At 52.6% G+C, this 13,491-nt stretch overlaps 1 protein-coding gene across 1 annotated transcript; it reads left to right on the top strand.

Annotated features, from left to right (window-relative positions):
* Nucleotides 1-13,266, top strand: LOC143942602 (palmitoyltransferase ZDHHC3-like; the record flags this gene model as incomplete). Its single annotated transcript, XM_077463957.1, is given in 9 exon segments — nucleotides 1-67; nucleotides 1,659-1,747; nucleotides 1,833-1,903; nucleotides 3,753-3,865; nucleotides 3,947-4,008; nucleotides 5,074-5,191; nucleotides 7,698-7,770; nucleotides 8,223-8,352; nucleotides 11,197-13,266. Coding segments are annotated over 9 exon segments (812 nt in total), but the record flags the coding sequence as incomplete, so codon positions are not given.
* Nucleotides 13,267-13,491: the final 225 nt, after the last annotated feature.

Genomic DNA, 13,491 nt, shown 5'->3' with positions numbered 1-13,491 from the left:
ACCTGAGTGTCAGCTACTCCGAGTACGTCATCCTCCGACACATCCTGCTGGAGGACTACGCCGGGAGGTATGGGGGGGCCACAGAGGGGGTGGGCTGGAGGATCAGGGGCCACATGAAGAAGGATCAGGGGCCACATGACTGACGATAGGAGGATCGGGGGCCACATGAAGGAGGATAGGAGGATCAGTGGCCACATGAATGAGGATAGGAGGATTAGGGGCCACATGAATGAGGATAGGAGGATCAGGGGCCACAAGGAGGAAGACTTGGGATCAGGGGTCACATGAATGAGGATAGGAGGATAAGGGGCCACAAGGAGGAAGACTTGGGATCAGGGGCCACATAAATGAGGATAGGGGGCTACGTGACTGATGATAGGAGGGTCAGGGGCCACATGAATGAGGATAGGAGGATCGGGGGCCACGTGAATGAGGATAGGAGGATCGGGGGCCACGTGAGTGAGGATAGGAGGATCGGGGGCCACGTGAGTGAGGATAGGAGGATCGGGGGCCACGTGAGTGAGGATAGGAGGATCGGGGGCCACGTGAGTGAGGATAGGAGGATCGGGGGCCACGTGAGTGAGGATAGGAGGATCGGGGGCCACAAGGAGGAAGACTGGGGATCAGGGGCCACATGAATGAGGATAGGGGGCCACATGACTGATGATAGGAGGGTCAGGGCCACATGAATGAGGATAGGAGGCTTGGGGGCCACATGAATGAGGATAGGAGGATCAGGGGCCACATGATTGAGTATCGGGGGCCACATGACTGAGGATAGGAGGATCGGGGGCCACATGACTGAGGATAGGAGGATCGGGGGCCACATGACTGAGGATAGGAGGATCGGGGCCACATGACTGAGGATAGGAGGATCGGGGGCCACATGAATGAAGATAGGAGGATCAGGGGCCACATGAATGAGGATCGGGGGCCACATGTATGAGGATAGGAGGGTCAGGGGCCACATGAATGAGGATCGGGGGCCACATGAATGAGGATAGGAGGGTCAGGGGCCACATGAATGAGGATAGGAGGGTCAGGGGGCCACATGAATGAGGATCGGGGGCCACATGTATGAGGATAGGAGGATTGGGGGCCACATGAATGAGGATAGGAGGATCGGGGCCACATGAATGAGGATAGGAAGATCGGGGGCCACATGAATGAGGATAGGAAGATCGGGGGTCACAACGAGGGAGACTGGGGAATCAGGGGCCACATTAATGAGGATAGGGGCATTGGGGGCCACAAATAGGAAGATTTGGAGAGTCAGGGGCCACTAGAATGAGAATAGGAGGTTTAGAGGCCAGTGGGGGGATCAGGGCCACAGAGGTGGAGGGCTGAGGAATCGGGGGGGGGGGGCACATGAATGAGGCTCAGGGGCCACAAAGAGGAAGACTGGGAGATCGGGGGCCACATGAATGAGGATAGGGGGGCACAGGGGGAGGACTGGGGAATCAGGGGCCACAAGAATGATGACGGGGGCCAGGGGCAAGGAGGAAGACTGGGGTATCAGAGGCCAAAGCAGGCAGGAGGACAGGGAGATCAGGGCACACAGGGGGAAGACCGGTTTCTGGGGTCATAGAAGGGGAGAAGGGGGATATCGGGGGGTGGGGCCCCTGGCATATGTGTGACTGTCCTCTCCTCCCCCGCAGTGTCTGGTGTCCGCTCCATGCCGTCTTCTATAATCTCATCGTCTTCATGCTGCTGGCCTGCCACACCCGGGCCGTCTTCTCCGATCCAGGTAACCCGTGTCTTTGCTCCGCCTCCAACGCACATTTCCACCCAGCGGGATCTAACACCCCCTCCCCCATCTTGTCTTATTCCAGGTGTCGTACCGCTGCCGGAAATGGCCATCGACTTCTCGGATCTGCGCGGTGCTCCCCGCAAAAATGACCGGGTGAGCGCCAGAAAATACAACAAAATGTTCTCTTATTTCTGTTAAAGTGACCACGCTCTGTCAGGTTTTTATTGCTGGGGAGATTTCCCTCACTTCCTGTGTGGTCATCTGACACAGGAAGTGAGCAGAATCTCTCCGATGGGGGCACTGACATCTCCACATTTAGAGCGAGGGAAGGGTTAGTCAGGAATGTGTCCCCGTGGGAAAGATTCTTCCTCACTTCTTGTTTGGTGATCATGACAGGAAGTGAGGGGGGCATTTCCACACCAGCAATAAAAGACCATACGGAGGTTGTAACCCTTCCGCTGTCCTAAAACCAATAAATATGATCTTTGCCTTCTCTCTGTTCCTCCCGCTTCTCTCTGTTCCTCCCGCTTCTCTCTGTTCCTCCCGCTTCTCTCTGTTCCTCCCGCTTCTCTCTGTTCCTCCCGCTTCTCTCGGTTCCTCCCGCTTCTCTCGGTTCCTCCTGCTTCTCTGTTCCTCTGGGCTCCTTCCGCTTCCTGTCTCCTCCTACTTCTCGGTTCCTCCCACCTGTCTCCCTCTTCTCGACTCCTCCCGCCTTTCTCTCACTTCTTGGCTCCTTCCGCCTGTCTCCCACTTTTCGGCTCCTCCCGCTTCTCGGATCCTCCCACCTGTCTCCCGCTTCTCGGATCCTCCCACCTGTCTCCCGCTTCTCGGATCCTCCCACCTGTCTCCCGCTTTTCGGCTCCTCCCACTTCTCGGCTCTTTTCGCCTGTCTCCCGCTTTTCGGCTCCTCCCACTTCTTGGCTCCTTCCGCCTGTCTCCCACTTCTTGGCTCCTTCCGTCTGTCTCCCGCTTCTCGGGTCCTTCCGTCTGTCTCCCGCTTCTCGGGTCCTTCCGTCTGTCTCCTGCTTCTCGGATCCTCCCACCTGTCTCCTGCTTCTCGGATCCTCCCACCTGTCTCCTGCTTCTCGGATCCTCCCACCTGTCTCCCGCTTTTCGGCTCCTCCCACTTCTCGGCTCTTTTCGCCTGTCTCCCGCTTTTCGGCTCCTCCCGCTTCTCGATTCCTCTCGGCTCCTACCGATTCTCAGCTCCTTGCTTCTCTGTTTCTCTCGGCTCCTCTCGCTTCTCGGCTGCTCTCGCTTCTCGGCTCCTCCCGCTTCTTGGCTCCTCCCGCCTGTCTCCCGCTTCTTGGCTCCTCCCGCCTGTCTCCCACTTCTTGGCTCCTCCCACCTTTCTCCCGCTTCTCGGCTCCTCCCGCTTCTCGATTCCTCTCGGCTCCTACCGATTCTCAGCTCCTCGCTTCTCTGTTTTTCTCGGCTCCTCTCACTTCTCGGCTCCTCCCGCTTCTCGATTCCTCTCGGCTCCTACCGATTCTCAGCTCCTCGCTTCTCTGTTTTTCTCGGCTCCTCTCACTTCTCGGCTCCTCCCGCTTCTCGGTTTCTCTCGGCTCCTCCCGCTTCTTGGCTCTTCACTTCTCAGTTCCGATCTGCTCCTCCCGGTTCTTGGTTCCTCCCGCTTCTCGTTGCTTCTTGGCTCCTCGCTTCTCGGTTCCTATCGGCTCCTCCCGCCTCTCAGCTCCTCCCACTTCTCAGCTCCTCCCGCCTGTCTCCCGCTTCTTGTCTCTTCTCGGCTCCGCCCGCCTGTTTCCCCCTTCTCGGCTCCGCCCACCTATCTCCTGGTTCACAACCCCTCCCTTCCTTTCCCTGCCATGACAACAGGTCTTCATTTTCCCTGCCTGGATTTTTATCTTATTCTTCATAACTGAGACCGTTGCAACAGGAAAAGTGAGACTTGATCTCTAAAGGGGGGCGGAGCTGGCGTCTTCAGCGCCCTTCTTATCATATTGCCCCTTTAATAAATGAATGTATATTGTTTAACCCGCAGGGCAATGAAGACTGGACGGTGTGCAATCGCTGTGAGACGTACCGGCCTCCGCGGGCTCACCACTGCCGTATCTGCCACCGCTGCATCCGCCGCATGGACCACCACTGTCCCTGGTACGATGATGTCACATAGTGTGCCCCGCCCCCCCCCTCCGATCACCGCCATGTGTAATGCTGTGCCTTCATTTCCTGCAGGATCAATAATTGTGTCGGCGAGCTCAACCAGAAATACTTCATCCAGTTCCTCTTCTATACCGGTGAGTCCCTGTCGGTGTCCCTGTCGGTGTCCGCGTCGGTGTCCGCGTCGGTGTCCGCGTCGGTGTCCGCGTCGGTGTCCGCGTCGGTGCGGCAGTTGTAGAGTGCCGTATACTGACTCTTTATTGGGGCTTTTGCCAATCCGGGACCAGCAACCGGTTCTCCTCTGCTTCTCACTAACCTTCAAACTACTCCGAACTCTTCAGAGGTCCCCGGTACTTCCTGGTATGGTTTGTCATGTGACCTCCTTTCCAGAGTGGAGCCAACCAGCAGACCTGAATACTGTGAAATGGGTGGGGGAGGGGAGGTGCTTATTACCCCAGTGTAAGCTCCAACACTGACTTGACCCTCTCTGCACTCCCTATACAGTTCTTGACATTTTGCTTCAAGTCAGAACTCTGACACGCCCCCTTGGTATTCCACCCTCCCCCCCAAATACACAGGACAGACTCACCGACCAATAGCGTCACGCTAGAGGCTGGAAAAAGGGGGTGTCTACCCTCAAAGCTGAAGTCACTGGGGAGATTTCCCTTCTCTTCCTGTCCTGGAGACACAGCAGGAAGTTGGAGGAGATCTTCTCAAAGCTGGGGAGGGCAAACCCCCTCGTAGTTGCCACTGGGACAGGTGTCCCCGTTTTTGGAAGATTTCCATCACTTCCTGTCCTGGTGTCATCGGACCTCCACAGAGAAACATGGGGGGTGGGCTTAATCCAAGACACCCTGTTATTGGCTTATACAAGACACTTTAACTCAGCTACCTGCTATCTAAAGGCGTCCCTGTAAATTGGGCTTAACACCCAGGAGGTAGGACGGACTGTCCGGATCACATGACCACTGTGATTGGTTGCCTGTCCACCAGGAGACGTTGACAGTTCGGTCACCGCCCTTAGTTCGGTCACCTGAGCTTTAAAGCCCGCCCTCTTTGCAGTTTGTGGGCAGAAAAAGTCCCATATAATTAGAGATTCTGACCCCTCCAGGCTCCACCCACTACTGAAATAAAAGGTGTAAGTGGCGGTTTGTGCGCTTCGGTCCGTTACGGCTTTGTCTTTTTTTTTTTTTTTCTTGCAGCTCTGGCCAGCTTGTACTCTGTGGGTCTTGTCTTGGGAACGTGGCTTCTGCCGGCACTGAGGGGCGGCGATGTGGAGGACGCGGTGAAGGTGGACCACGTACGCAGCCACGTGCAGATGTAAGTCGGCCATTGTGGAGTCCGAGCTTCTGTACTGTCCCTGGTGGTGCTGTTTAACCCCTTCCCATTGACCCTATAGCAGAATGACGGCCCGGGGCGGTGGCTTTACCGTCATATGACGTCCTTTATATCGCACCGCTCGTGTGCATCCCCTGGGGGAGGGGGAGGGCAGAGAGGTGATCAGCGGTGAGCTGTGTTCCTCGGACATCACTGATCAGGGTGAAGAGCCGATGGTGTAGGCTCTTTACCATGTGATCAGCTGTGTCCAATCACAGCTTATCTCATGTAAACAAATGGCAGTTATCAGTATTTCTTTTCCTCAGCCCTGCCAGTGTCTGAGGAAAGTCATTAATAGGCTTTCCAGTTACAGGGGACATTTACGCTGATTATCAGTGCAGCAAATCGGTGCTGCCTCATTAGCGCCCATCGGTGCTGCCTCATTAGCGCCCAATTAGCGCCCATCGGTGCTGCCTCATTATTGACCATCGGTGCTGCCTCATTATTGACCATCGGTGCTGCCTCATTATTGACCATCGGTGCTGCCTCATTATTGACCATCGGTGCTGCCTCATTAGCGCCCATCGGTGCTGCCTCATTAGCGCCCATCGGTGCTGCCTCATTAGCGCCCATCGGTGCTGCCTCATTAGCGCCCATCGGTGCTGCCTCATTAGCGCCCATCGGTGCTTCCTCATTAGCGCCCATCGGTGCTTCCTCATTAGCGCCCATCGGTGCTTCCTCATTAGCGCCCATCGGTGCTTCCTCATTAGCGCCCATCGGTGCTTCCTCATTAGCGCCCATCGGTGCTTCCTCATTAGCGCCCATCGGTGCTGCCTCATTAGCGCCCATCGGTGCTGCCTCATTAGCGCCCATCGGTGCTGCCTCATTAGCGCCCATCGGTGCTGCCTCATTAGCGCCCATCGGTGCTGCCTCATTAGCGCCCATCGGTGCTGCCTCATTATTGACCATCAGATTCGCTGTCCAAGGTCCCCGGCTATGGAATGCTCTACCAATCAACATCCGCCTGGAAGAAAATCACCTGGCTTTTAGGAAAAAAACTCAAGACCTTCGTCTTCTAGCTGATGATCAAAGCTCGTCACAGCGCCTAGAGGAGATTCAGTTTGCATTGTGCGCTATACAAGTATTTCATTCATTCATTCATCAGTGCAGCCTCTTTAATGCCCATCAGTGCAGCCTCATTATTGCCCATCAGTGCAGCCTCTTTAGTGCCCATCAGTACCCATCAATACAGCCCATCAGTGCAGCCTCATTATTGCCCATCAGTACCCATCAATACAAACCATCAGCGCAGCCTTTTTAGTGCCCATCTGTGCAGCCTCATTATTGCCCATCAGTACCCATCAATACAGCCCATCAGTTCAGCCTCTTTAGTGCCCATCAGTTCAGCCTCTTTAGTGCCCATCAGTTCAGCCTCATTATTGCCCATCACTACCCATCAATACAGCCCACCAGTGAAGAAGAAAAATTACTGCAAAATTGTATAACGCTAACAAAGAAAAATCAAAATGTTCAGATTGTTGGGTAAAGGCGGCAGCAATGGTGGTGGGAAGATGCCAGCAGCAAAGGGGAGGTGGGCCCATGTAAAGGTGGCAACAGTGGTTGGAGGGGAGAGGGGGGGCCTTCTGGTAAAGGCTGCGTTAGTGGGTGTTGTGATTAAAATGGTATTTCTATATACCTGACAAAGACCAGCTAGAGGTATAACTAACGCAATTACAATACTCACGAAACCCTTTACTTAACACTGCAGTATTAAGGAGAAAACATGAAAAACAGACCAGCCAATTATTACAGTTCAGCAGTTGTCTGATTTATTCTGGGAGGGGCTGCATTTTATATGCACCCTTATCAGCCAATCATTGTATAGAACATGGGTGTGGTTAATACAGAGGCGTACATTACACATCATCATTACATATTATTACTCATGTCATCTGCTTCTGAATCACAGTCATGGGATATGTGGCCCGGACATATTGTGACGCAATTTCTTTATTTAGACAGCACAGAATAAAACCGCCTATGCAAGCTATATTTCCTCATGTGCATGTCTACAGAAAAACTGCCTATGTCTGCAGATACAGAACCTAAGCCAACTATCAAAGTTAACCCAAGTTAATCCCATATGAACTTACAAAGATGGAGTCACTCTGGTTCAGCCATATCGCAACAGTGGGCCCTTTTAAAGGTGGCAGCAACAGCGTTAGGAAGAGGGGAGGTGGTAAAGGGGTGGGCCCTATAAAGGTGGCAGCAAAAGTGGAAGTAGCAGTGGGGGGGTCCGGTAAAGACGGCAGCTAGGGTGGCAGAGTGGGAATGGGCCCAGTAAACAACCTCAGTACGAGGCCGTATACAGCACATATGTATGGGGGTATTGAGGTGGTTATTGTTCATTAGTTTTGGATGGAATTCGTTTTTCAGAGTGAATTTTGTATCGATAATCTGAGCTTTAAGAACTGATCTAATTATCGGCCATCTTGTCCCTCCCCCGCAGAGCTCACTGTATCCTCCTATTGGTGGAGTCTGTCCTCTTCGGGCTCTTCGTCACCGTTATTTTCTACGATCAGGTAAGAGCTTATCGATTTGATCATTGGTATGTGAGAGATCGCTGAAATGGGGCGGGACTAGAATCGGGGAAGGCGGGGTCTTTAGTAACGCTTTGGCTGCTTGCCCGCTGGCATGCGGGAATTACACTCGCTAGTAGGCAGGGAGCGGAGCGCAGATAAAGAGGACCTGTCAGGTGGGTAGAGTTTCAATTTGTCAGAATTTTATTTCCGATGATCCCCCCCCCCCCCCATTGGGCAGATATTCCATCACTTCCTGCCCCCGTGACACCCATACTAGCAATAGAAGAGTGGTTGTCACCATACAGGAAAGCGCAGGCAGTCTTTAAGAACGTTTGTCAGGTGTTTCCCACATGTCTTGTGTTCTGTGACCACATTGGAGAGATTTCTAATCACTTCCTGTCTGGACAGGAAGTCTGCGGATTTTGTTCTCAGGTTTTACCTTTCGTCCGCAGATTGTATCCATAATCACAGACGAGACCCCCATCGAGCAGCTGCGTAACAAACTGCTGAAGGAAGCGCGCAAGGAGGTGACACACAGCCGCAAACCAAAGATGGCGCTCCTGCGGGAAGTGTTCGGCAGAGGTGGGGGACCAATATTTTTGATGTTTGCATAACTCCTCCCACTGCTTTCATCGGGGCTGGGGAGAGTAGTCCTGCACCCTGCTGGCCCCTCCCACCAGCCACAGTCAGGCTGGCATTGCCTAGAGAAGCACTTCCAGTGCATCCAGAAAGTATTCACAGCGCTTCGCTTTTTCCACATTTTGTTATGTTTCAGCCTTATTCCAAAATGAATGAATCCCCAATAATGACAAAGTGAAAGAAGATTATTTGAAATCTTTGCAAATTTATTAAAAATAAGACTGAAAAAATCCCATGCACATAAGTATTGCAGGCTCCTCCCACGCACGTAGATTTCGCAGGCTCCTCCCACGCACGTAGGTTTTTGCAGGCTCCTCCCACGCACGTAGGTTTTCGCAGGCTCCTCCCAAGCACGTGGGTTTCGCAGGCTCCTCCCAAGCACGTGGGTTTCGCAGGCTCCTCCCAAGCACGTGGGTTTCGCAGGCTCCTCCCACGCACGTAAGTATCCCAAGCACGTAGGTATCGCAGGCTCCTCCCACGCACGTGGGTATCGCAGGCTCCTCCCACGCACGTGGGTATCGCAGGCTCCTCCCACGCACGTGGGTTTCGCAGGCTCCTCCCACCCACGTAAGTATCTCACGCACGTGGGTTTCGCAGGCTCCTCCCACGCACGTGGGTTTCGCAGGCTCCTCCCACGCACGTGGGTTTCGCAGGCTCCTCCCACGCACGTAAGTATCCCAAGCACGTAGGTATCGCAGGCTCCTCCCACGCGCATAGGTATCGCAGGCTCCTCCCACGCGCATAGGTATCGCAGGCTCCTCCCACGCGCATAGGTATCGCAGGCTCCTCCCACGCGCATAGGTATCGCAGGCTCCTCCCACGCGCATAGGTTTCACAGGCTCCTCCCACACACATAGGTTTCACAGGCTCCTCCCATGACACTCAGAATTGATCTCAGGTCCCTCCTGTTTCCACTGATCATCCTTTGAGATGTTTCTACAACTTGGTTGGAGTCCCACCTGTGATAAATTCAGGTGATTGGACATGATGTGGAAAGGCACACACCTGTCTATAGAAGGTCCCACAGGTAACAGTGCATGTCAGAGCACAAACCAAGCCATGAAGTCCATGGAATTGTCTGTAGACCTCGGAGACAGGATTCTATGGAGGCACAGATCGGGGGAAGGGTACAGACAGCATTGAAGGTCCCAATGAGCACAGTGGCCTCCATCATCCGTTAATGGAAGAAGTTTGGAACCACCAGGGCCAAACTGAGCGATCGGGGGAGAAGGGTCTTAGTCAAGGAGGTGACCAAGAACCCGATGGTCACTCTGACAGAGCTCCAGCATTTCTCTCTGGAGAGAGGAGAACCTTCCAGAAGAACAACCATCTCTGCAGCTCTCCATCAATCAGGCCTGTATGGTAGAGGGGCCAGATGGAAGCCACTCCTCAGTAAAAGCCACATGACAGCCGCCTGGAGTTTGCCAAAAGGCATCTGAAGGACTCTCGGACCATGAGAAACAAAATTCTCTGGTCTGAAGAAACAAAGATTGAACTCTTTGGCCCGAATGGCAAGCGTCATGTCTGGAGGAAACCAAGCACAACTCATGACCTGGTCCAAAACCATCCCTACAGTGAAGCATGGTGGTGGCAGCATCATGCTATGGGGATGTTGTTTTTTTCAGGGGCAGGAACTGGGAGACTAGTCAGGCGTCATATAGGGAAGGTTAAAAAAAAAATTTCTTCCTGCACTGAAGGTTCCCAAGAGCGCAGTGGCCTCCATAATCCTCAAATGGAAGAAGTTTGGCACAGCCCGGTGTAGTGAGGTCATAGTGGGATAAAAATGATTAAGTAATTATTATTATAATGTGAGTAAGAGCTGGTCACCTGGCCAAACGGAGCAATTGGGGGGGAGGAGAGCCTTAGTGAGGTGAGCGAGAACCCAACTGAGCTCCAGAGATCCTGTATGGAGATGGGACGAAGGACAACCATCACACCGATCTGGGCTTTATGGCAGATTGGTAAGACTGAAGCCCGCTTGGAGTTTACAAAAAAAGCAAAATAAAATTCTCTGGTTTGATGAAACTAAGATGGAACTCTTTGGCCTGAATGACAAGCACCATGTCTGGAGGAAACCAAGCACAACTCATGACCTGGTCCAAAACCATCCCTACAGTGAAGCATGGTGGTGGCAGCATCATGCTATGGGGATGTTTTTTCAGGGGCAGGAACTGGGAGACTAGTCAGGGTCGAGGGAAAGATGAATGCAGCAATATACAGAGACCTCCTTGATGAAAACCATCTCCAGAGCACGCTGGACCTCAGACTGGGGGCGAAGGTTTATCTTCCAACAGGACAACGAGCCAAGATATAACAAAGGAGTGGCTACGGGACAACTCTGTGAATGTTCTTGAGTGGGCCAGCCAGAACCCGGACCTGAACCCCCGATTTGAACATCTCTGGAGAGATCTGAAAAAATGTCTGTCCACCGACGCGCCCCATCCAACCTGATGGAGCTTGAGAGGTCCTGCAAAGAAGAATGGGAGAAACTGGCCGAAAAATAGGCGTGCCGAGCTTGTAGATGTCAAACGAACTTCTCTCACGTTGTCATTATGGGGGATTTTTTTTTGTAGAATTTTGAGGAAAATTAATGAATTGAATCAGTTTTGGAATAAGGCTGTAACATAACAAAATGTGGAAAAAGTGAAGCGTTGTGAATACTTTCCCGGATGCACTGTAGACCTCAGTGATGACATCACTGGGGCTAAAATTACGGTATGTGTGGGGGGGGGGAGGAACCAAAATAAAAGCAGATTAAACTTCATCTTATTATATTTCTCCCTATAGGTTTCATCGTCTGCTGGTTTTGCCCATTGGTCACCCCCCCATCCTCGGGGGGTCCGGCGTACAGCTACCTCCCGGACTACGACGTATAGAGGTCCTTGTAGGCGGAGCCTTAACTTCTCCGAGATCTCCGGCCGCCTCCTCCTCCGAGCTGCTCTCTCTCCTTACCTCTTCTCTAAGGGCCGGAGTGTTTGCTCCGCCCGCTGTCCTCTGGGCAGCCATCCGATTGGTCAGTATATTGGGGGGTGGTCCGGCTCGCTCCCCCACCGCGGCCCCCTGTGGTCTTTGCACTATGACGTCACACTATGGAATACTTGCTACCGAAAAAAAAAAAAAACTGCTGAAGCCGAACCGCGATTGCCAGTTTGGGCACCTCATGTTAAAGGGCCAGTCCACCCTAAAGTGATACGCCGGCAAAGCCGAATCATCCTGCAGGCATTATGATTCTGAATTCCCTACCCCCACACGGCCGCGGGGGGTGGGGGGGGGGTCGGAGTCTCGCCCCCTCTGCTGAAGCTCTTTAGAAGAACTTGGTGTGCAGGTTAACATGCTGGCTTCCGCTTAGCGTGGGATATATCAGTTTCTGGGTGGAGTGACCCTTTAAACTTTATTTCCTGTGGATTTCATAATCAGGTTTGTCGTGTTGCTGCCGCTGCGCCCTCTGGATGCGATCACGCACATGAAAGGAGGCGGGGCCAACAGCAATCCATTACGAATTAAGTGAAGTATTATGAAAAAAAAAAATATATATATTCTAATGATCCACCCAAAGATATTGGGTGGAGCTAATTAAGAGTTTACCAAAAAACATAATTTGGTATTAGGGCGGAGGTTTAGGTTGGCGAGACCAATGCACAGCATGCAGCCTGGATGGTAACGGTCTGTATTGGTGGCAATAATTATATACACTATGTGGCCAGAAAAATAGAAGCCCCGCCCCTGAGCATCGCTCAATGGCTAGAAACCTAACCAAAAAAAAACAAAAAAAAAACGGAGCATTGCACAATGGCCAGCAAATTAGAAACTCCATCCCTGCGCATCACACAATGGCCATAAACATAGAAACCCCACCCCTAAGCATTGCACAATGGCCAGAAACATAGAAGCCCCACCCCTGAGCATTGCACAATGACCAGAAACATAGGAACTCCACCCCTGTGCATTGCACAATGGCCAGAAACATAGAAGCCCCACCCCTGAGTATTGCACAATGGCCAGAAACATAGGAACTCCACCCCTGAGCAATGCACAATGGCCAGAAACATAGAAGCCCCACCCCTGAGCATTGCACAATGGCCAGAAACATAGAAGCCCCACCCCTGAGCATTGCACAATGGCCAGAAACATAGGAACTCCCCCCCTGAGCATTGCACAATGGCCAGAAACATAGAAGCCCCACCCCTGAGCATTGCACAATGGCCAGAAACATAGAAGCCCCACCCCTGAGCATTGCACAATGGCCAGAAACATAGAAGCCCCAACCCTGAGCATTGCAGAATGGCCAGAAACATAGAAGCCCCAACCCTGAGCATTGCAGAATGGCCAGAAACATAGAAGCCCCAACCCTGAGCATTGCAGAATGGCCAGAAACATAGAAGCCCCACCCCTGAGCATTGCACAATGGCCAGAAACATAGAAGCCCCACCCCTGAGTATTGCACAATGGCCAGAAACATAGGAACTCCACCCCTGAGCATTACACAATGGCCAGAAAGAAAGGAACCCCACCCAGTGACCAGAAACCCCGATCATCGTTCTATGGCCAGAAACATAGAAACCCCCCGATCATCTCTCTATGGCCAGAGAAATAGTAACTCCCGATCATCGCTCTATGGCCAGAAACATAAAAACCCTTGATCATCGCTTAGTGACCAGAAACAGAAATGCTCTATGGCCAGAGAAATAGTAACGCTCGATCGTCGCTCTATGGCCAGAGAAATTGTAACTCCCGATCATCGCTCTATGGCCAGAAATATAAAAACCCTCGATCATCGCTCTATGGCCAGAGAAATAGAACCCCCCAATCATCCCTCTATGGCCAGAGAAATAGAACCCCCCGGTCATCGCTCTATGGCCAGAGAATTAGAAACCCCCGATCATCGCTCTATGGCCAGAGAAATAGTAACCCCCGATCATCGCTCTATGGCCAGAGAAATAGTAACCCCTGATCATCGCTCAATGGGCAGTGAAAAATAGAAACCCTCGATCATCGCTCTATGGCCAGAGAAATAGAAACCCCCGATCATCGCTCTATGGCCAGAGAAATAGAAACCCCCGATCATCGCTCTATGGCCAGAGA

The sequence above is a fragment of the Lithobates pipiens genome, unplaced genomic scaffold, assembly GCF_037356315.1.
Source record: "Lithobates pipiens isolate NorthernLeopardFrog02 unplaced genomic scaffold, aLitPip1_a1.2 Scaffold_30, whole genome shotgun sequence".
NCBI lineage: Eukaryota > Metazoa > Chordata > Amphibia > Anura > Ranidae > Lithobates > Lithobates pipiens.
This window is presented reverse-complemented; position numbering and strand designations above follow the sequence as displayed.